The sequence below is a fragment of the Papilio polytes genome, unplaced genomic scaffold, assembly GCF_000836215.1.
Source record: "Papilio polytes unplaced genomic scaffold, Ppol_1.0 DF822511.1, whole genome shotgun sequence".
Classification (NCBI taxonomy): Eukaryota; Metazoa; Arthropoda; class Insecta; order Lepidoptera; family Papilionidae; genus Papilio; species Papilio polytes.
The window spans coordinates 974,056-998,233 of NW_013526693.1; the positions used below are offsets into that span (position 1 = coordinate 974,056).

Consider the following 24,178-nt stretch of genomic DNA (forward strand, 5'->3'; position numbering starts at 1 on the left):
TTACATTAAAAATATTTAGCAAGAATTAATTAGACAATATTATTAATTTTTTAAAGTATTTCTGCCCCTTACAGTATACGATTTGAGTTGGCACATCGATAAGTATAAGGCACTATATTACCATGTGCCAACTAAACGCTAGTTTTTAATATTTACCACACATAGAGATTAATACACCAGCTATTAATATACCGAAGGAAGCTGTGGTGGTAGTCCCTAAATTCTTAAGGCTCTTCATAATATCAGCTTTATGGTTATCGGCCCAGGAGACAGTCGCGCGCGCTTTTCCCAAGCCCCCTCTAGCCGCGGTCACTGTCTGCTCACTGCATTGACTGCACGAACTCAACCAGTCTTCGAACTACGACAAAAACAGTTTATTCATAACTAGCTGTTGCTCGCGTCTTCGTCTGCGTGAAATTAAATTATATAGCCTATGTTACTCACAGATAAATTACCTTTATAATGATGAAAGACTTTTTAAAATCGGCCCAGTAGTTTTTGAGTTACTCAATACATACAAAAATACAAATCTTTCCTCTTTATAGTTAATATTAGTATATATATTAACAGTTTTAACATTAAAACCCTTTATTAATTTAAAATCATCAAATGTAGTTGAAGTAAATTTTTCCCCAGTCTTTAGTTTCTTAAGACTTGTATGATTTTTTTTCATCTGTACCTCATTTAATCTTCACGTTTTTTTTTTTTTCATTTTTAAATGTAAATTGCAGATGTAACGTTAACAAATCTGATCAAACGCACATTGCGTAAAACACTTTTTGCGTATAAAGAATTATAAAATCGCTTATTTGCAAACTTCCTCTCGAGAATCTCTAAAAATAGCATAAATAGGTCAAATGAGTCGTATGATTCGCGGAGCTAAAAATGATTGTGTTTGCAAGGTCACGAACAAATTTACAATACGATAATGGCGAGATGCCAGTGAGCATAACTGTTTGATAAATGTCATATTAGCAATAATATTGACCTTGTTGCCTAGTGATTAGAGTATCCAGATGATGATGTTCAAACCATTCATTATTTTCGCGTATAACCAGCATATTTATTTCTATGTCTACTTTTGCTAGTTTGTGGTTAGATTTTATAGCATCTTTTTTCTAATGTAACCTTTAAAAATACTAGAAAATTACTATCTTATAGTTTTTGTTTGTGTTTAGATAAGAGAAGATGGCAAAAGAGCGGCGGAAACCAATGATTAATGACGTGCTATGACATGGCAATATCCGAAGAACTACAGATGCATTGCCGGCCTTTAAGGAAATCATAGGCTTCTAGAATCCTATAAATAATTATCAATGCAATTTTAAAAACAAACGCAATAGTATCATCGTAATAAGTGTTTTAACGCAAATGTGCCTTTATTGACCTTCTCTTAATTGCTTTGTCACTGTGACCCGAATGACCGGCCCTCAAACACCGCTCGGTGTTACGCATACATTCATTAAGAGCGCTTCGCTATTGTTTGACAAAGTGTTCCAACAGGGAATCCGACAACTTTCGAAATCGATCTCTTAATAAGAGTTACAAAAACAAATGGGGACCTAACATGAAAGTTTTCGTAACATTTTCGATTAAATTTGTATTAGATTTGTGCAGTTCCTGTATGGATTAAAGTAGACCAAGAAATTTCATACAAATGCTATCGATGACATTAAGAATACTCACTCGCAAACTGTTGTTAATGCTGTGATTGGCTGACAGATAGTCAGACTAGCTATGTAAATCACAAGGATTAACTATTATTTGAATATATCTATGAATGCGTCTGTAGTTTTTGAATTAAGAATTTGGCTCTCTTATTTCAGAAAAAATGGTTTTGAAAATAGAATTTGGATCTTACCTTCTTAAATTCATCAGCAGTACGCAAGCTATTAGCAATAGTAGACAACACAGAGTCTATTGAGGTTGTATATCTGGAAATTAAAAACGTTTAAGTTAAGGCCTGTATTAACATCATAATTAGTATAGAGAAGAACAGAATTCGACAGAACACTCACATTTCAGTCCAGGCAGTGAAATTCTGTTCCAAAGCTTCTAGAACGACGGGTACGTTCTTGTATTGAGATAAGACACTCGATACGGGAACTGTTAGGTCCTGTGTCTTTATTGGACTGTCTTCTACTTGCATTGACACTAGGAATCTATAAAAACATAAAGTAAGTTTTGAATCATCAACAGACTCGATTTCACAATCGATTTTAAAGCTATTTTCTCGCAATATTATCAATTTAAAACAAATTATTTAGATGAGTAATACACGATTATTGTAAAATAACAGTATAAATGCTTTACATGTTCATGATTAACATAACATCACCTATTAAGCTGAGTCTTATCAGTTGTGCAGCCGAGGATCTCTCCAATAGTCCTGGCTTCATTGGCCACATTGTGGGTGGACATGCGTCGCCACAAGAACTCATAATCATCAGCGCCGCCATATCGTAACCCAGTGCAGTAAGCAGCGACACGAAGACTGGGAGCTATCCTAAAATATATTTAACCTTTGCATAAATGGAGTTTAAATTTATTGAATTATCATCTCTCGTCCTTATTCTATTGTTTTTTTAATCTATCTTAAGTCATTTCAGTCGGCACTGCCAGTCTGCCTTCTTGATCATGTCACCTTTCACACAATCCATCTCTTTCTAGGCCTATTGGTGTCCTCATCATAACTAAAGTTCTCAAGTTTGGATAACAAATTAAACTTTAGAAGACCAATCTTCGTTGAAATTGATATGTTTTTGTAAGTAAAAGTTGTATCAATGGATTATACTTACTCTGTACCGTTTTCTTTCAGTTTCTTAAATAATGCCAGGGTATAATCCACGCAGCCTTGATGTCCCAATTTACAAGCGAATTCCGTTACTTGAGCACGATTTCTTAGAGTTACAAAATCATCCGACGCTCTGTCTTCGTAGCCGATTTTGTTGATGATGTTATCTATTAGTTTCAGTCCGTAATCCTGGAATTAAATAATAACCTCAAATATACCGAGACATAATTGACTATCTAAGGTATTATTGTGATTTTAGATTACTGAGTTGACGCCTTGAATTGTCTTAAACTTACCTCAATGATTTCTAAAGCATCAGATCCCAAATAGAAAGACCGTAATTTATTTAAACCTCGAATAGCAGCATTCCAGACCGAATAGTGTGTTTCGTCAGATAAAAATTCCAGCACATCATACAGAAGTTCAAATTTCACTTCATCAGCATAAAGAAAAGCGAATAAATCATTAACAATCTGGAATGAAAGAAATAATCCACTTAAATAAAACAATTTACTTTATAAAATATGTCCAATTTCTTGTATTTTCTAAGATCTTTAAGTAATTATAAAGTTTACACAAAATATGACCATTAGTAAGTAAATACCTTAGCTCTGTTTATATGATCAATTTTTTCCCGATCATTGCTCTTTAGAGCAGCAGCGATTAATTTCCAAGATTCTGTGTCATAGTTCACCCTGTATAAACCTAGAATAATAAAATGACATATCCATAACCCACTAACACACCATAATCATGTTACAAATTTAATGTAAGTACTCGTATTTGAAAGTCGAAACTTTTTGCATTCATTTCTGTTCCGCTTACCTGTTTCTTGTAAATTGGAAATTACCCAATGATTCTCTGTCGTCTTAACTTGAACATCGATCGTTTCTGTTTTGTTATGCATTATAAATAATGGTTTGGTATTTTCGAAGTTCGGAGACAGACCCGTGGTAAGTGTTATTGGTATCTTGTATAATTCATCGGATTCAATCGTAGAGTTGATGTAGAAACGTTTCTGTAAATTATCAACTTATTATTAGATAACATTACAAAATAAAAAAAGGAATATTAAACATGAAATCAGAAGTAATTACTTCTGGCAAGTTTATAACCAAATGAAGATGCATTGCATTTGCTTCTATAACAAGTGAAGAATTTCAAATAATATGGAAAAATGCAGTTAAACTAACTTGGGTTAAAGTGATTTTATTTTCCTCATAGTTGACATCAACATGCAGCACGGGATGGCCTGATTTAGATATCCAAGAACTCATAACACTTGTAATATCGGTTTCTGGATACGCCGAAAGAGCATTGTAAGTCACCACTGCATTATGTAGACTAGTATACAATCTGTCCGGATAACCAACGTCGAATTCACTGAAATTTAACATTCATTTGAATAACTAAATATTTAAAACTAAAGTAACAATTAAACCACGGTAAAGAAATTAAAATCTAACGACATTGTAGTGCAACGAACCTAGACCTAGAAAGAGATGGATGGATTGCATGAAAGGTGACATGATCAAGAAGGGAGTAATGACTGAGATGACGTATGATAGAAATATGTGGAGTACAAACACCCGTTATGCCGACCCTACAGGAGTAGGCCAATGATGAAGATAATGATCGTAGTGCAACTATAGAAAGAAATCATAGGTTTAAAGCACAAACTTACTTGGCTCTAAGATAAGCGTTCAAACCAAATTTAAAAGCTTCGTCTCCAATAAGATGGTGCATCATTCTGATAACAGATCCAGCCTTTTGGTATGTTACTGTGCCGAAGTGACCGCTGATTTCAGCAGGTGAGTTAACATCATTGTTAGTTATAGCGGGAGCTTCGGGAGAATCATCGGCTTCGTAAGCAGAGTATACTGAGCCAGTCACAAGCATGTCACCTGCGCCTACAGCTGGTTCTATCTGTTGATATTTTGGAAAATGTAACCAAACGTTATAATCCACAATCACAAAATAAATAAACAAGAATTTCTTGATCAAATGTTCATTTCATTGTGAAAATAACGATATTTGGATGATTTTGCTATCTTTCTTACCAAAGCTGTAATGTAATCCTGGAAATAATTGGCGAATCCTTCATTTAGCCAAGTGTTACTCCACCAGTGGCAGGTGACAAGGTTACCGAACCACATGTGCGTTGTTTCGTGAGCAACTATCTGCGCCACTCTGTACTTGTAATATGGTGTTGACACTTCTGGTACGTACAATAGTAAGGCTTCTCTGGAACATAAGCATTTTATTTAATTTTTCCCAATTACTCGTGATTTAGCTAAAGACAAATTATACCTGTATTTTACTAAACCCCAGTTCTCCATAGCACCTGCATTGAAATCTGGTAATGCGACATGATCCAATCCTAGTTGACTGTTAGTAGAATAATAATCGATTCCGAAGTAATCGCCCAGAGCTTGTACAACCCTCAGTCCAAAGTCAAAGGCATAGTCAGTTTGATTCTTCGCCTCTGGTCTGGTGTACACACCAAATTCGTTCGTCCCGTTTATATTCACTGTTGCATCGAACTCCGAAATAAGGAACGCGACCAGGTATGTTGACATTTTAGGGGAAGGGTAAAACTGTTCCCGCACGTAGCCATTTGATCTAAAAATGGAACAACACTTTAATATTGGTAAAGAAGGAAAAATAAATATATTGTAGAAATATAGCTATGTTATAGAAAACTAGCTTTCGCTCGCGACTCCGTCCGAATGGTATTAAAAAAAAACAAAAGTGAATAGCCTATGTGTTCTTCCAGACTATCTTCTACATCTATACTAAATTTCATCGAAATCCGTTCAGCCGTTTATGCTACAAACTCTAACAAACATCCATCCATCCATCCATCTATCCATCTAAACTTTCGCATTTATAATATTAGTATGATTCTAATATAGCAATAATTGTTTGATTCAATTAAAAAAAATGGGTAGCCTATATGTTCTTCCAGTTTCACAGAAATCCGTTCAGCCGTTTAGGCTACAAACTCTAACAAACATCCATCCATCCATGCAAACCTTCGCATTAATAGTAAGAAGTAAGGTTATTAAAAGGTATTCTTACAGGTTGACACTACTCTGTAATTTGGTGTTGGCTCGTGTTTGTTTGTAGCTTGCGGGTCTATCGATGGTCAACGTGAACACAGCTTTCAACGCCGGCTCATCGAAGCAAGGGATCACTTTCCTACCGTGTGTTGGCTCAAACTGTGTTGCACCTAACCATCTGAAATGTAAGACGTTATTCAAATCGTAGTAACCGTTAGTGCATCGGAAAATTTGAATAGTAACAAAGATTGTGAATAAAATAATTTCCATAAATTAGCAATTGTGGAGATTCCAAAGGGTTTAAGATCAATTTGGAAATTATTGAATTGATATTTTTTGGATTATCCGTTAAAATATTAGAAGAATGTCTTTGTATATCAATTATCTTGGAGAACTAACTATTCTTTTTTATTTTAAAGGTAGAAACTTCATTTACTATTATGTAATATTTTGCAATACAATTGTTACGTTTGTATAGAATCTGTACAAAAATCCCCGAGATAAGTTGTTGATTTAGCAAGACTCGATCGCATTATCTTCTTGTTTGTTCACGCTTCTTCACATTGTCGTAGACAGATAACGTGGGGATTACTTTAAGTGGTATATTGCTTTATCTCTTTCACGTTATACACTCCACTGTCACTTTTTATGATCACACTATGTAATATCATGTATGTTGTAACAATGTGATGAGCGGGTATTTTGCAATATATAACAAATTCTTTTTGATCTCTTTGGTTGCTACTTATTGCTAACTGTATTAATTCTGATTCTATTTTTATAACTGTCGCCATGTTTTATTGTCTCTCAATTTTTGAAGCTGGTTATTTATTATTTTTTTCAAAAGCCACTGAAATGGAATTAGTGTCTTAATATAAAAAATATTACTTACTTCTTGACTCCATTGTCGTAATAATAATTTCTGTAAAATCCTTTCAGATCTTTTCTTATTGGACCAACGTAAACAATCTTCAAATTATATTCAACATTAGTTTGCAATTCATTTTCTAAATTTATCAAAGCAAATGTATATTTTTCCTCAAACTGTACATCTTTAACTGAATTCGATGTGCCACCAGTTATCGTTATATTTTCTGCAGAAAATTTCAAATCCTCCGAATGTAGTTTTATTTGATTAGTGTTAGTTGAAGTTGTAAATTTTATGTTAACTTCGCCATCAAAGGTGAATGCTCTATCATCTCCTGTGTTGAAATATGGGGTTATTAAGATGGAGTATTCTGATGGTGTTATTGGTGTGTTCAGTCTATAGTTTGTATCACAAAATACATTGTTCAATGTTAAACTAAATATCACTATCTTCGCGATATTTCGAAGCATTTCTGAAAACAAAAACCATGCATATTTAGTCGTAGAATTAAATGCTTGATACAATGTAGAGGAAAGATTTTTATTTTCGTATGTATTGAAATAACTCATAAACTACTGGGCCGATTTTAAAAATTCTTTCACCATTAAAAAGCTACGTTGTCAGCGAATAACATAGGCTATGTATTTTTTTAATTCCAAGCGGGTGAAGTCGCGAGCAACAGCTAGTATGAAATATATTAAATCAAAAAAATCGATGAATAACGCCTATATAATTTGCAATGTGTGGAATATGTATTCATGTTCCTTTAACATTAAAATAAATTATTACCTAATGTGATGAAGAAATTTAAATAATAGAATTAACTTTGGTTATCTTTATGTTATAAATAGGCTGTTTTAAGACTATGAAATAAATTCTCCGTTTTTTTTGAGCTAAGTCACGGTACAAAGATGCGAGTATCTTGTACTAACTTGTAACTTGTGTTTACTTGTCAGAATTAATTAATTTTGGAAATCCAAACTTTCATTTACTTAAGTTATCTTACTAATATTATAAATGTATAGAAGGATGGTAATTTTTAGAATTTGCCGCTTAAACGCCTGGATGGATCTCGATATAATTTTGCTTATGTTGAACATATTCTAAAAGAACAGATAGGCTACTTACTTTTGTATTTTTTTTTTATAAAAGCTAATTTAATAATATGTAATAGTAAAGATTTTTTTATCAGAATTAGCATAAGCGTTGTATTAAGAATTAACACGTCAAACTAATTTCAAATTCTTTGATGTTAGAGTAAATTTTTCTCAAAAATTTGTATTGTTAAATTCCTAGATTATTAAGTAGTTTTTTAATATAATAATGCACATACCTGACGTGTTGGCTTCGACAGTTTGTGTACACTAATAATGTCACTCTCACATTAGATATTTGATAAGATACATCTCAAGTATTTGCTTATCAAGGATTCGTTGATAAACGCCTTCTGTGTCAAGAGAAACTTGTCAGCAGATTCATTTTGAAGTTGTGGTATGATCAGAATACTTGGAATTAGAAGAACATATTTAAAATAAAAACAACCGATTTTAATTTGTAATTATGGTGCCGGAGGTCTAATTTTAGTCCCTTTCCCTCTCCACCCTTTTCTTAAGAGGAGATGATGGGAAGGAAAAGTGGATTTTACGATGGAGGAGACGCATATAAAAAGGAAATGTCATATTTATGTGCGTCTTCTCCTCCGTCAATGAAGGGTAGGCAACGAATCTGCAATTGTGGATGTTTATGTGCAGCGGTCGCTTACCATTTCGGTGGATTCAGGTGGCCGCTTGCTCGTTTGCCGCCTTATATTATAAAAAAAATACATAGATTTAGAAGGAATTCTCTCCACGATGTTGACAAGTTTCCTATATTCGAACTTGCTCTGTGTGTTTCCTAGAGATATACATAGATGTACAATTTACAGAAGTAACATTACTTTTCTAATAAAGAACGTTATTAAAAAAAGAGTTATTAAATGTTATTTATGGAAAAACTTAGGATACAAACAAAAAAAAAAGATTTTTAATCAAAGCATTTATTACTTTAATTGTTATCAATACAAAACAATCTTACTTACATGTATAAATTATTTACAGCTAGACATTTATTTAAAATCTTAGAGCGTGACAAAACTATCGCACAACTGTTTAGTCTGGCTTTGATTGCTATGAGTTTATAAGAAGTTACTACTCGACTTTTAGTTGTGTAACTAAGCAGTTGAGTTGCGGAACAATCGACAATCGCACAACGATTATGCGATAATTTAATCAAAGTTGTGCGTTCGCTCTTAATATGATTTAAATCTATCTAAGCATCATTGCGATTAGTGTAGTTAGTAGCAGCATGACAGTGGGCACAGCCGCCGCAGCCGAGCCTCTAGCAGCTCTCAATATCGCACTAGCTCTGTCTGTACCCCATTGCATATTAGTGCGAGCTGATGTGATAGCATTCAATCCAGTCTGGAACTCAGGAACAGTCGCCTGGTTCGCTCTGAGCCAAGACTCCATCTATTCGAAAATATTTTTATAATATATAAAATAATAAACTTTACATTGTGATTGTAAGTTTTATTTTAGTACTAGCTTTCGTCCGCGTGGAATTAAAAAAACAAAAGTGAGTAGCCTATGTGTTTTTCCAGACTATCCTCTACATCTATACCATATTTCATCGAAATCAGTTCAGCAGTTTAGGCTACAAACTCTAACAAACATCCATCCATCTAAACTTTCGCATTTATAATATTAGTATGAAGTATGATTAGTGTAACGTTAGTAATAACTTACGTCTTGAAGACCTTCTTCGTCCAAATAACTTGCCAAGTTAATGAGGACATTGTCGAACCAAGCTGGCAGAACGACCCTAAAAACAAAAAAAAAACTTTACAAGGCTTCAATTACCATTTAGCTCCATTTAATGCTCTTAACGCCTGATTATTCATGGAGTTTTAATACAATTAAAATTTTTGCTATTTGATTCAACAAGGCGTTTTAATATGGCGTTAAAACTGTATAAAGTATCAAACGTATATAAAATCTTCATTATTTATATGTATATTTTGTACTTACGCTCGTCTAATATCATTGACTCTTTGCTTTACAAACTGGAGAGCAACCTTGGCGTTGTTACGATTTCCCATATACAGGAAAGTTAAGGCATTTACTCTGTCTTGTGCTTTAACATTATCACTGAGAACCATTTCTAGGAATCTGAAAAATATCCATTTTTAGAGAAAAGCTTTGTAAAATAATGAGGTAAAGTTGAAATATTATTACTCTTGTATTGCTCTTTCGTTAGTAGTGCATCCCAAGGCTCTAAGCATTGCGACTTGATCGCCCATATTGTTAGAGTTCAGTCGCCGCTGGTAGAGGTAGAACCAATCCTCGTAACCGCCGTCACGGAGACCCTCGCAGAAAACATGTCTTCTCAAATTAGGGTTGACACTAAAACATTTTTAATTAAATCTATCTATATTTATAGTAATATAATAAAGCGTAAACACACTACTTCGTGGTATAGGATGTCGGCAATCACAGCATGCTTTTGAATAATTCTTTCTTTAATAAAAACCCTACACTTACGCTTTAGGTTTTATATTTTCACGCTATTAAACTTAGGAGTAAATAAATTGAAAAAAACCAGGAAGAGGCAATAAACTACGCGCTGCCAACATTAGGGAACCAAGGTAATGGTAGCGGTAATTTTGATATTTGTAGTTGAGAATTTGACAAATGTAAAAGATCAAATAAAGTTTTTATGATTGCATGCGGATGAAGCCGCACGGTAACTACTAGTATATGATAAATATATTCGAAAGTATCGCGTGACGAAATACAATTTGCACATGAAGTAATGCATAAGGTTAATATGCCGAAGTAGCATAAAGGAAATTGACCAAACCTTAAAAGCCGTTATGGGTCATTTATTATTTCTCAAACAAATAGATGATTAGGTGGACTTTGTGTGTGAAATATTCATTCAAAGTTACTTGTACTTTATGTAACAAAACAGCATTTTCCACTTAAAATAAACAGCGTACCTCACTCCGTTTGTTCTTAAAGCTACAAACTTCTCAACCGCATTGTTAAGACATCCTTCATGTCCAATATTGCAAGCATAGGCTAATACAAAGAATCTATTTAAAATGGTCGTATGAGAATCGGTTGGTCTGACGTCATATCCTAGTTCATTGATCACGGCGTTCAAGTATCCTAACAGGATTGCCTGTAACACATTAGAGAAATCTATTAAGAACCAATCGGGTATTAAAAAAACAAAGGTAAAACTTCGCTTAAAACAGACAAGTAAAATTAATACCATGGATAAAATATATTTTTGCTGATAAACACACACATAATTTACAAAATTGTTAAACTGCATTTGTTTAAAAAGTAAAGTAAGTAGTTTAAAAATAAAAAGTACTTACATCGAACTCCGCTAGTGTATCTGGTAAATGCAAGAACCGATTCCTTAACCAGGTAAACCCGCTGACAGCTGGATACCACACGAAAAAGTTAGTCTCATCCTTCAAGAAATCTAAGATTTGGAATCCAAGATTGAATGTGATTCTTTCTGATCTCATCAGGGCGAAAACGTCATCTACGATCTGAAAAAAAAAATCAATGCTTCTAAATTTAAAATGACTTTAAAAGTTAGATTTAAAAATTGCTTTTTAAATATTTATTTAACTATTTACCTGTGCTCTGTTTAAATAGTGTATACTATCCCGATTTTGTTTAAGAGCACTAGCTATCATTTCCCAGTTATGAGTGTCATAGTTCACCCTATAAATACCTGAATAAAAAAACAACGAATTAAAAAAAAATTCAATCGAAATTTAAAAATTATCATCAACCTGTTTTTGTGTCAATAGTTTTTGTAACCTTTTTGCTGTAGATTAAAAATGACCCATTCGTGTCTCGCCTCCTTCTGAATACGATGAGTCTTGCCAGTCATCACCTCACTGGCTTTGAGATTGTTCCAGTTTGGATTGCCACCAGCTGTATACGTGAGGGGAAGATGCCATGCTTGATCAGTAGTCTGTGCTGACGCACTGATGAAGAATCTCTCCTAGAAATACAAAACCAGCTTGGTGAAATCTTCAGAAAACATTTTATGTATCGAGAGGACGGGGACATAAACCAGAAAATATTAAGACTGATTGTGGAGGGCTACAAAGGTAGAGGAAGATCGAAAAAAGTATGTATGGGCTGTGTCAAAAAGGATATGGTTAAGAAGTGAGTGGTTTCAGATATGACGGTCTATAGAAATGTATGGCATAGCAGCACATATTCTGCCGACCTTCCGTAGGGACAAGGGCAAGTTGAAAAGATTTTTCACCTCTCTACATTCGTACCAAGTTAAGTTACATACAGACCTGTGTGAGTTCAATCAAGCCAGTATTCATGTTGACGTTGACGTTCAGTACAGGGTACCCACGCTCTTCTACCCAGTACCTCATGAACTCTGTAATATTAATACGACTGTCCACTGTACCATCCTCAGCGACGGCTTTTGCAAAGCTCTCGTATAAGTGGAACGGAAAAGCGTGTTCGTAAGATCTGAAAGAGAAAAAGAATACCTATATAATTGTATCTCCAAAATTTTTAATTATTATAAATATAATGAATAAATGAATGATTGTAAAGATTAAACCATAAAAATTAAGCCACTATTATTACTGTTAAGCATTCAAAGCGGCGTAGTACTAAAAATCAATATAAACATGAAAAAATCTCGTTTCTCTAATTTCGTAGTAATAAATACCGAATGATCTAGAAACATAAATATCAATTTAAATTTGCTCATATTCGAGTAAAATACAACATTAAATTAAATTACAATCATACCTGTCAACCAAGAAATAGTTTAACGCCTTTCTGAAAGTGTTCTCAGTGACGAAGTGCTTTAACATGAGTAGCAGAGAGGCACCCTTGCTGTAGCTTATACCAGAGAAATGTCCAGTTACTTGAGCTGGCGTATTCACTGTATGCTGTAGAGCTCTAGTCGAAGCTGACTGATCGGCTGACAACGCGCTTTGTAAGTAGAACACGTTGAATTGCGCTTCTAATTCCATTGAGGGATCAACCTGATTTACAAAACCATAAAAATAATTATCTGCCATCAACAAACTAAATAGTCATGTTAATCATCTTACCCCATCCATCGCGAAGTATTCAAAATAACTCGCAAAGCCTTCGTTGATCCAAACATTGTCCCACCAGCGGCAGGTGACGAGATTACCGAACCATTTGTGGGCTAACTCGTGAGCCGTGATTGTTGCAATGTATTTTTTATCCAAGGCATTAGTCTCACCTTCTTCGTACAGCAGACGAACTTCTCTATAAGGAAATAATTGACATTCAACATTATAAATATTAAAACACATTAGAATAGACTCTTTATTGGACAACTAAAATGAATCTATTCTCAAGGTTTCTGGCATGGACGTATTAATTTCGAAAATTTAAGTTAGTACTTAGTAACTTCTTACCTATAGGAAACGAAACCCCAATTTTCTGTTGCTCCAGAAGCCCAATCTGGTACAGCAATTTGGTCATTTTTCATATCTTGTCCCATTGTATAATAGTCGATACCGAAGTACTCCTCGAACCAACGTGTTAGTGGTGGCCCAACTGCCAGAGCATATTCTCCTTGTCCTCGAGCATTGGGTCGCGCGAGAATACGGTACGGTCTAGTTGCATCATTATTATCAGCTATGACTGTAAATTCTTCACTTATATGGAATGTTACTAGGTAAGCAGACATTCTTGGTGTTTGATGGAACACTTCCTTTACTCTATCACCGACACTGTAAGATATAATATAAACGATCACTTTATGCTTACAAAAATATGTCCAAAAATTAAAAAAAAAGCAAAATTAACTTATCACTAACATGATTGTATCGTCTTCAAATAAAAATCATAACTGTAGATAATGATGACTACACAGGTCATAAAATTTATACACTAGTTAATCAAACTGGACAAAATGACGTTTAAAATATACTTACACAGTGCTCTCAGCGATCCTCATATTAGAGTAACTTTCAGTGAAATGAATAGGTCGGTAAATAGTAATGTTGAATGTAGACTTAAATCCAGGCTCATCGAAGCTTGGGAAGACCTGTCTAGAGTTAGTTGGCTGTAAATGTGTTGCGGCATACCAGCTGAAATAAGAACAATATTCATTAAGAAAAATCACCATTTTTATTTGAATCCTATGTTGCTTACTGTATACTAATATTATAAAGAGAAAAGATTTTTGTATGTATTTAATTTACGTAAAAACTACTGGTCCAATTTTAAAAATTATTTCACCATTAGAAGAGTAATTTATCTGTAAGTACATAGACTATTCAATTTCAGGCGGGCTAAGTCGTATTAGCTGGTAATATAGAAAATTGTATACTTACTGAAGCCTTCCATCACTTCCTACATAACTACCTCTAAATACACCTCTTGATAAAGGTGTTTCGTTAATATTTCCCAAATATCCAATAGTCAGTTTGTACACACGATTGTTCTCTAACGTAACTCCATCTCGTAAGTTGATTCGTAAAAAGTGAAATTGACGGAGACGTTCAAAAGGATTCATGGGATTGAGAATTATCGGCACATTAGCCTCGTCTGTGAGTGTTATGTGAAGGATTTCTCGTACATTTTCTTGAACTATAAGAGAGTTGATACCGCTCCTTGTAGCCTGAAATGTGACAATTTTAATGGAAACAAGATTATGAAAGTGAATATGTGAGTAAAAAAAGCCCGACTGCCCTATCAAGAAACATTGTAGAGATCATGAGACACACGTAGCCAAGTAGTCAAGTAGTAATTGGATCTTGTGTATAGGATATACCTTTTTGTCAATGTAAATATTCAATTATGTAATTTATGTTACATGATTTTAATTAATATATTAAGCTATTATAATAGCTAATTCAGAAGATAATAAAAATAGTTTTGATAAAGTAATAAGTACTTACTCTGACATAAATTGTAACCAAACCGTCAAACGTAAATGCTTCTCTATTAGCAGTGGCCTCAAAGTATGGAATTATCTCCGAATCGTAATGTATGGGATCTAGGTCTTCTGGCAATCTAAACATAGTTTCAGAATCACTGCGTTCAATTTCTACGTCGGGTACATCGAAATCCAACGGAAAATCAGTTTTGACGAGTGTCAACAAAACTGACAGTATCGTCAGTTTTATTATTAGTGACATTATTCTGAAATTATAAAAGTAATTATTAAATATAACCAAACCATGTATACATCATACTAATATTATAAATTCGAAAGTTTAGATGGATGGATTTTTGTTAGAGTTTATAGCCTAAACGGCTGAACGGATTTCAATGAAATTTGGTATAGATGTAGAGGATAGTCTGGAAGAACACATAGGCTACTCACTTTTGTTTATTTTTAGTTCCACACAGATGGAGTCGATGGCGAAAGATAGTAGTTAATAATTGTAATGTACTTGTTCTTTTTTTTTTCAAATTGAACCGAATTATTTAACCCCTATTTTGTTACCATAATAAGGTTCTTTCACTCGAACTAACCCAACATATTGAAACCTTGAACTATTGAAAACACTTGGCTGAAAATTTTAAGTCAACGTGGCAGATAGTGGCATAGTAAACTTATGTTGAATATTAATGTTTTTCTAGATTGATACGACGATAGCAGACACAGTTCCTATATTTAATTTAGTGTCAGTTTTTAAATATAACCACTTGCTTTAACCCGCGACTCCATCTGCGCTGATTAAAAAAAAAACATATGCAAGTAGCCTATGTTTTCTTTCATACTATCCTCTACATCTATGCCAAATTTCATCGAAATCCCTTCAGCCCTTTAGGCTACAAACTCTAACAACCATCCATCCATCTACACTTTCGCATTTATAATATAAGTATGAAATATGATATAGTAAATGTAATGAAAATTAAAAATATAAAAAAACATGTATCCGTATAACAGTTATGACTTTTTCTTTTTAAACCAAAAATAAATTCAAATTTTTAAAATGCAGTACTATTTTAAGTGGTAATTAATACATACCTGCCCATTTTGACGGCCTCGTCAAATGAACACACTAAAAAAATATTTAATACGCTTTATCACGCATAAATAATTAATGACTTGTCTAAATTACGCGGATTATTTGATATTTCTTGCATATCTTATCATAGATATGATAAACATTTAAAGGACGTATTAGTACATCGTACTGTATTTGTTTCAACTACTTTAAATTCAGTTTTAATTGGTTTTCGAATTTCATATAACGATTGTAAACGTGACTCTTATCATAATAAATATTTAACATACAATGACGTACGGTTGATAAGTTTATTTGTCAAAAACTTAAATTCTTTAACCAGTTAACGCTTTCTATAACCTATTATCATCATCTCCCCTGCCTTATCCTACTCCCGTAGGGTCGGCGCACCGGGTTTTCGTCCTTCAAAGCACTCTATCTGTCATCTCAGTCATCACTCCTCTTGATCATGTCACCTTTCACGCAATCCATCTATCTCTTTCTAGGTCTACCTCTACCGGTGTACCTCCACATTCATAACCTATAACATTTCTATGACCTATTATTTAAATGAATTAAATATGTGAACAATTTTTAAAATAGCCTTTAATTTTAACGCGTAAGTAACTTCATCAGTCCTTCCCATCATATCTGGTCAAATTAGGCCCAGCCGCTTAGATTACAGCGCGATTAGGAATGCTTGGCGCAAACTTTTAAAGTTTATTCTAATATCAGCAATAATTTTGCATATCAAAATAAAAGATTAGTGGATTAAACTATCACATAATTAAGCTATAATATTTCACATATAAACTTATAGGTAAAAGAAATCCGTAGAAAAAAATTAAAAAACCCTATGTTCAAAATTCCCGCATAGTTGAAAATCTGCCTTAAAAATTGTTTATACTCGTAGGAAACTTTGATAGTGATCACACAAGGTAGTTTTAATATAGTATATTGTTTTTATCACAATAAAGATTGTTTTTCGGAATTTATACATATACAGAAAAATAGATAAGTTATAGACTATAGTACATATTTTCATAGCTATTTGCTATATCTCATCACCGACTTTCATTTGACGTGACTTAGCAAAATTTGCCGGTCCATCTACATCCATACATCTATCCAGACTAACTAAGTGTACTCTAACAAGCACCCTTTTCAAACCAATTGTAATGCTAAAACGTAACTAATAATCAATATTAAATTTCACACTGATTCAAGTTCCTGTAAAGATAAATAAAAAACACCATTAAATTCAGTCAATTTATATTTAAACAACTAACTACATGTATTATTTCAAACGAACATAGTAATCAACACTGTAGTGACCAATAAGGCTGTAGATACAACCAAATGAACCGCACCACCTTTCGCCGCCTCCAGTATGGCATCAACGTTATTACTGCCCCAAAGAATGTTATTCCTCGCTGACGTTATCGCAGAGAGTGTCCTGTCGTACTGGAGAGTACCGAACTGAGTACTACGAAGCCATGCCTCGTACTGGAAATAAATTAAGATTTATTTAGTACTGTCAGATGAACTCTGAGACGAATAGAATTTTACTTAGAAAACATTTGTATACCATATTTAACTATGTCTGTTTTTTTTTAAATTTTGTACTTACTTCGTCCAATCCAGCATTGTCCAGATATGAGGCAAGATTGACCATACAAGTGTGTACTGGAGTTGGAGGTGCGTCTTCTATGTACCTGAAAATAACAGTAAGTTTGAGGTTATTTTGATTTCAATAGAATTTAAGAGTTAAATTTCGACGATTCTAGCTTTTTTTTATATAAGAGAAGGGGGCAAACGAGCGGCGGGAACACAAAGGTGGTCAACGACGCCCATGGACATCCGCAACACCAGAGGAACTACAGATGCGTTGCCGGCCTTTGAGGAAATTGTAGGCTCGCTTCTTGAAGGACCCTAAGTCGTATTGGTTTGGAAATACCGCCGAGGACAGACCGTTCCACAACGCGGCTGTGCGGGGCAGAAAGTTCCGCGAAAACCGCACGGTTGTGGAATGCCAGCCATCAACATGGTGAGGATGGTACCTGGCGGTCTGTCGTGTCGTCCGATGACGAAACTCGCTTTATGTTTATCAATAATTTAAAACTAAATGTTGGTTAAAATCTTTCCACTAATACAATAAACTAATAATTGCATCTTTAATTTGCGTTTTTATACTTACGCTACTCTGATGGCATCGATATTGTTTTTAATAAACTGCAAGACGTGATAGCCGTTGCCCTGGTTGCCCAGTAGAGCGTAGTTGAAAGAATTTGCCTTGTCATGGAAGCGAACTGCCTTCGTCAATGTCAATTGAAGATATCTAAAATAATGTGTGGTTAAAATAAATGTTTGGCTTTAATGAGAAAGGTATTGTTCTAAAATCAAAATCTTATCTCAGATAAATCATTTGTTTCTTTTTTATTTTAAAAGCGCGCGCACACCTTTGATTATATCGCTGAACAGTTTAGTCGCGCAGTCAGTTAATAAGTCATCTTAATTACATCTACTAGTGTACTTTTAGCTTTTTACTAAAATACCTATTGTATATATTTCATATATACCGTGTAATTAGTTCAGGGGTACGAGCTGCTCCCAGCCCTCGCAGCATCTCGAGCTGGTCGTTCGCGTAGTTGGATTGAGTCATACGCCCGAGCAGGAACTCAAAGTCGCTCTGATCGCCCTCTCTGATACCAGTCACGTACACATTGCGACGGATTCTTGGATCCACCCTAAAAAGTTACTGAGTTAAGAAGTGATTTCATGAAGTGTTATAAATTAGCCATAAAAAAGTGTGATCATCTGTCTTGTCAACAAAATGTACAAACTAACCAATTGCCATTCTTAAGCGAGATAAATCTATCGTGTGATTCCTTCACACACTTCTCGTGTCCCAGCATGCAGGCAAAGTGAAGGACTTCTTGGCGTGTGAGACTTGTAGTGGGTCCCTCGTTACCGGCGTCGAAACCAACTGTCTCAATCACATGCTCCATTTGACTAATAATGAACGCCTAGAAACAAAATGATGAATGAAAATAAAACAAATCAATTTATATCTTTAAAAATCAGGCACACAGTAATATGTTTTATAAATTCCTGATTTGTCTATTGCTTTTTGATAGTTCTTGTTAATTTGAAATTTTAACTCACATCAAATTTAGCTTGCTCTTCAGGCAAATGGCGCAGTCTATTACGGAGCCAAGTAAACCCGCTGATAGCCGGGTTCCAGACGTGATAATTAGCTTCATTGCGAAGGAATCTCAATAAGTTGAAGCCAAAGTTGAAGGTCATTCTTTCGGAACGCATTAAAGCAAACACATCATCGACTACCTGAAAACATTAATAGAAAAGTAGGTTTTAATACAAAAACGCAATAAATAACTTTCGCATATCAGCCACTTTAATAGTGTAGATTTTATAATGAGTTCAGATAAAAAATCGACTCACCTGCGCCCTGTTTAAGTAGTGTATAGATTCAGGATCATTAAACAAGGCATCACCAATCAGATTCCAAGACTTGTCATCGTAAGTCACTCTATAATGACCTGGAACATAAAATCCAGCTTTATCTTGTACTTAGTAACTTAAACTATTACTTTAAACTAACTAAAATGAGTTTCATCACCAAGTATAAGCTTTTTTCTACTTTGTTGTCTATTTTGGTCGTAATTTTCTCTCTTCAGATGAGAGTTCGCAGTCGTGAATAAAAAAAAATATAGTCTGTGACTTATAGCATAGCTTTTTAACAGTGAAAGAATTTTTAAAATCAGTCCAGTAATTTCTGAATTATTACAGTACATACAAAAATACAAATCTTTCTGTAAAATATTAGTATACAAAAAGAAATGTGCTGCTCACCATGTTGTAAGTTATTAAATATAACCCATTCTTCCACCGCGGATTTCGTAAGTACAGCTCTCTCAGACGACAGCATATAGACAGGTTTCAAATTATTGAAGTTGCGATTCGAGTTAGTTGAATATGAAATTGGTATAGGATAGATTCTGTCGCTTGTCGCCGACGTACTTAAGAAGAACCTTTCCTAAAAACAAAAAAGATACACGTTTATTCTTTAGCAGTTTATGATGGTAAAAAGATATGGAAAACAGTACTGTGCCGAAAGTATAAAGCTATAATTCATTAAAAGTATTAACCATGCTAAAAAAAGGTAAAACATAAATAAAGGTTTTATAAAATATCAAAAAAACGAACAAACACAAGAAGACAACAATAACTAAACATCATTTCTACGTTGATCCTTAAAATTATAAAATTGCTTGCAATCATCATCTTTCTCCTTATCCTACTCCCGTAGGGTCGGCGCAACAGGTTTTTGTCCTCTACATAACTCTATCACACGTCATCTCGGTCATCATGTCACCTTTTACGCAATCCATCCATCTCTTTATAGGTCTACCTCTACCGATGTACCGTTCCACACTCAAAACTAATGTTCTTCTTGTAAGATGACCATATCATTTGTTTATTTATTTACACTTTGTACACAAGAAAAACAATCACAAAAAAATACATATTAAGCGTTGGTTGTACAGCCGAGCATAACTCTAATAGAGTTTTCTTACCATACCTTACCATATACATTGCTTGCAATATTGACTTAAAAATAGTTAATGTAGTATTAAGAACTTACTTGTCTAAGAGCCATTTCGCCATTTTCGTGATTAATGTTAACTGTCAGCAGAGGGTAGCCAGGCTCGTTGACCCAGACACGGTAATACTCGGTGAAGTTAAAGTTTTGGTACTCTCTTAGAGTTCCATCCTCTTCGACAGCTTGAGCGAATGCGGCGTATAGATCGAACTGGTCAGTTGCTTTGTAAGCACTTGAAAAAAGTAATAAAAACGCTTTGGTTCGCATGAATTGACATGATTAAACAAAGGGACAATCGTCCCTTAAAGCAGTCGCTTTAGCGACCGATTGATGAACAGATCAAAAAACCAATGTGCTAACTCTCTACAGAGTGTATGATGCTCACAAATTTCTGTACATTTAAAATGTGCGGAAACCTTTGACTAAACTATCGCACATTGTTTAGTCTCGCTTTGATTCCTTTGAGCTTATATGGAGTTGGGCACACTACTCGATTTTTAGTTGTGCAACTAAACAGTTGAATTGTCTGCGAAACAATTGATAATCGCATAATAGTTGTGCGATATTTTTAATAATTGTAATTTAGCGTAAATGTTAAAGTTAGTTCTCATTAAGGTTTTATAGGTTCTATCATTACTCACTTATTTTGCAAGAAATATTGACAAGCTTTTCTGAATGTTGCAGGAGTAATCATATTTGCTGTCATCCTAAGAACAGCAGCACCTTTGGAATAGCTGATAGTGCCGAAGTGACCTGTCACCTGCGCTGGCGTGTTAACTGGATGGTTCATTGGCACTGTGGATACTCCTGAATCGAAGGAGAGAGAGGTTTGCAAGTATCGAGAGTTGAAATGTTCATGATGTTCATATTGCGGGAACACCTAAAAATATATAGCACTCGTAAAAACAGAAAAACAGTTTTATAATGTAGTTAAAACATGATTGTGTAATGAGGAATAGGAAGAATATAGAATTATTAGCGTCTGTTACCTCATAAGTAGCTATATAACCGAAGTAGCTGGCGAAACCCTCATTGATCCAAGTGTTACTCCACCAGTAGCAAGTGATAAGGTTGCCAAACCACTTGTGTGCCAGCTCGTGTGAGATTAACGTCGCCGCGTAGTGTTCCACAGACATTATCGTCTCACGCGGGTCTAACACCATGTAAAGCTCCCTGAAAAAGATAATGGTAATTAGCAATTCCAGAGACTTAAGTAATACAACAGACAGGACCCGTTAAGTAATAGAAGTAGATATTATTCGTAGTTAGGCTCCGTAAATACTTTTAATAATTGCTTTCAGAATTTCAAAATTAATCTAAAATAACACTCACCTGTAACTAACCATACCCCAGTTTTCAGTACCGGCTGAAGCCCAATCAGGTGAAGATATGTGATCGTTGTACAAATAAGGATGCAAATCGGAATATGGTATACCGAAGTATTCGTCGAAATATTTAGTCATTTGTACTGTCATGTTCAAAGCCATGTCACCCAAGCCGACTGTGTTAGATCTTCCGATGATCCTGATAGGAGGGTTAAAGGAGGTATCCTCGGCTATTACCGTGAAAGACTCACTGACAAGGAAGGTGACCAGGTAGGAAGACATTACTGGTGTGGCGTAGAAATTGTCACGGGTGCGGCTTCCTAGACTGAAAAGTAAAATTGGATAGTTAGGTTTTCCTTTTTAATAATGTTAACTGATTTACCTTTATATTTTATCCATCTTTCTATATACTGTACCGCGGTCCTTTTATTTTTTCCTCCAAAATAACATTTTTAATATCACCAACATAATACAATATTCTAAATAATATTCTATCTTCAACAATTCAATTCTTACATGTCTGTGGATTGGATGCGAGTGTTCGAGAAAGTTCCCGAATAGCTTGTTGGTTTTGACAGGTGGAGTTTGAACGCCGCTTTGAAGAGAGGTTCATCCCAGCAGGGGAAAGCTTGTCTGGCGTTATATGGCTGGAAGTGTGTTGTGGCGTAGATCCTAGAATATAGCAAGTTATTCTATAAATTTAAATTTCGTAAATACATTATCTTTTTTTGCTATTCTAAAAAAAAACATAATTAAGGTTTCTTTGGGTCTATGTTTTCTTTATTATTTTTCGATAATTCTTTATAGTCTTTCCACTAAGGTTAATTAGTCTTATATAAGTGATTAAATAACCATGAAATCAGTTCCAGAATGAGACATAGGGTTGCGATTTTTTAGTTTTTGCTTGTTTCTACAAATGTACATTGCATGTTGTTTCTCACCGTTCGTTGCCGTTCTCGTCAATATACCATCCTCTCCAGATACCACGTTTCATTGGTCCTTCATTCATTGTACTGGAATAATCTATTATAAGAGTATAATTTGTGTACACTTCTAAAGCCTGCGCTAGATTTATCTTCAAGAAATGGTACTGGGGCTCTAGTGTGATTGGTTGTAATGTATTCAACGGGACAGGTGAACCAGAAGGTGTTAGAACACTGATAGCTTTTATAGAATCCACATTTGAATGGAGAACAATTTGAGTTACATTCTGTTCTATTGCCTGGAAGAATAAGGATTAGGTTACATGTTTTTGTTTTATTCATATTTAAATTCAAAGTACCAGTAAAATATTCTTAAATGCTTTTCATTGTTAGATTTATTAGATGGAAACCGCAATACTTTAATATTTATAATCTTAATCTGAGTTGTAAAATTAATAATTATTTACTTATCTAATCAAATAAATTCTCAACGGCCATTAATGACATTCGACTTGATTAGATTATTGTTTACAAAAATTACTAAAACAAACTAAAGTCAGCTATAATGATGACAAATTTAGTGAATCGAAAAGAACGGAAATTCCACGCAAAAGAAGTCACGAGCGAAAGCTAGTTAATGATGTTATTTAGTTCATAGTTTGACTAAGATATTAATTTTTGTTAAATCTCTTAAACTGTTATCGCCCATACACTTTTAATAGTCACGTAGCTAAATATTTATAAAGACTAGAACAAACTGATTACTACCTTAATAATGATATATTCCTTTCCATCGTAACTATAAGGTCTGTCTGTCCGTTCAGCGAAATACAAATCTATGTAAATATCATAGTCTAGAGGAATAACGTTCTGTGGAAGCCTGTACTGTTCATTATTCCTGGTAGTTGCTGCGTCTTCAGGTAACACAAGCTCCTCGAAATCTCTATATATTGATATGGGATGGTCACCAGCTACTGATGCTATGAGCATTACGCTCAAAGCTATTAACTTGGACATTTCTAGAACATAACGTTATTTACAAATTATTGAAATATTGCATACTTTTCTAAATATCTCTTGTCTAAGTCCGAAGCAGGATTCAAACCCACGCAAGGCTTCTTGGTAAAATGTACATAATGTTATTTGAGTTTTAAATCGCAATTATTTATTAGTGTCATAAAAATAAGCGAACTCACCTGATAAATGAAATGTCCTTTATACAGCGAACAATAGAATAAAATGAACTAAATTCTTTTTAGATTTTAACTTTGATAGTCATAAAAGAGGGTTTCTATATCTGATATCTCTATCACATAATTAATATTTATCAGTAATCTGATAAAAATTGATGCGAATACAAAGAAGTTTGCTATAATATATAAGAATAAAGGTGATGACGAAGTTATCCTTTGTTGCGTTATGTGAACTAAAAGTATAGAGAATAAATAACGTTTCTACAAATTTTAAATTTGGAATTGGTCAGATTATACTTTTTAAATTTCAAATTACAATCCATTAAAGAAAAGATGACTGAATTAA

General features: G+C 34.2%; 3 protein-coding genes across 3 annotated transcripts; all 3 read right to left on the reverse strand.

Moving 5' to 3' along the window:
• Positions 1-117: 117 nt before the first annotated feature.
• On the reverse strand, positions 118-8,119 carry LOC106106052 (membrane alanyl aminopeptidase-like). The gene is made up of 15 exons (XM_013286579.1): positions 8,058-8,119; positions 6,749-7,196; positions 5,876-6,034; positions 5,105-5,416; positions 4,855-5,038; positions 4,479-4,720; positions 3,988-4,177; positions 3,620-3,812; positions 3,399-3,499; positions 3,091-3,267; positions 2,799-2,983; positions 2,339-2,506; positions 2,019-2,162; positions 1,862-1,934; positions 118-358 (listed from the first exon to the last, which is right to left on the reverse strand). Exons 2-15 carry the CDS (start codon positions 7,192-7,194, stop codon positions 146-148), a joined length of 2,787 nt encoding a protein of 928 aa, XP_013142033.1. The 5' UTR covers positions 7,195-7,196; positions 8,058-8,119; the 3' UTR covers positions 118-145.
• A 685-nt stretch (positions 8,120-8,804) lies between these two features.
• Positions 8,805-15,894, reverse strand: LOC106106049 (membrane alanyl aminopeptidase-like). Its single transcript, XM_013286575.1, has 16 exons — positions 15,788-15,894; positions 14,706-14,949; positions 14,139-14,425; positions 13,737-13,892; positions 13,215-13,532; positions 12,879-13,062; positions 12,571-12,809; positions 12,099-12,282; positions 11,605-11,791; positions 11,418-11,515; positions 11,148-11,327; positions 10,761-10,945; positions 9,997-10,164; positions 9,790-9,930; positions 9,508-9,583; positions 8,805-9,231 (listed from the first exon to the last, which is right to left on the reverse strand). The coding sequence occupies exons 1-16, from the start codon at positions 15,793-15,795 to the stop codon at positions 9,028-9,030; spliced, it is 2,859 nt and encodes a 952-aa protein (XP_013142029.1). The 5' UTR covers positions 15,796-15,894; the 3' UTR covers positions 8,805-9,027.
• Positions 15,895-17,022: 1,128 nt separating this feature from the next.
• LOC106106050 (membrane alanyl aminopeptidase-like) lies at positions 17,023-23,911 on the reverse strand. Its single transcript, XM_013286576.1, has 16 exons — positions 23,836-23,911; positions 23,408-23,658; positions 22,658-22,938; positions 22,233-22,388; positions 21,724-22,041; positions 21,381-21,564; positions 21,033-21,271; positions 20,434-20,623; positions 19,641-19,824; positions 19,230-19,327; positions 18,933-19,112; positions 18,615-18,793; positions 18,347-18,514; positions 17,965-18,105; positions 17,398-17,482; positions 17,023-17,273 (listed from the first exon to the last, which is right to left on the reverse strand). Exons 2-16 carry the CDS (start codon positions 23,654-23,656, stop codon positions 17,070-17,072), a joined length of 2,856 nt encoding a protein of 951 aa, XP_013142030.1. The 5' UTR covers positions 23,657-23,658; positions 23,836-23,911; the 3' UTR covers positions 17,023-17,069.
• Positions 23,912-24,178: the final 267 nt, after the last annotated feature.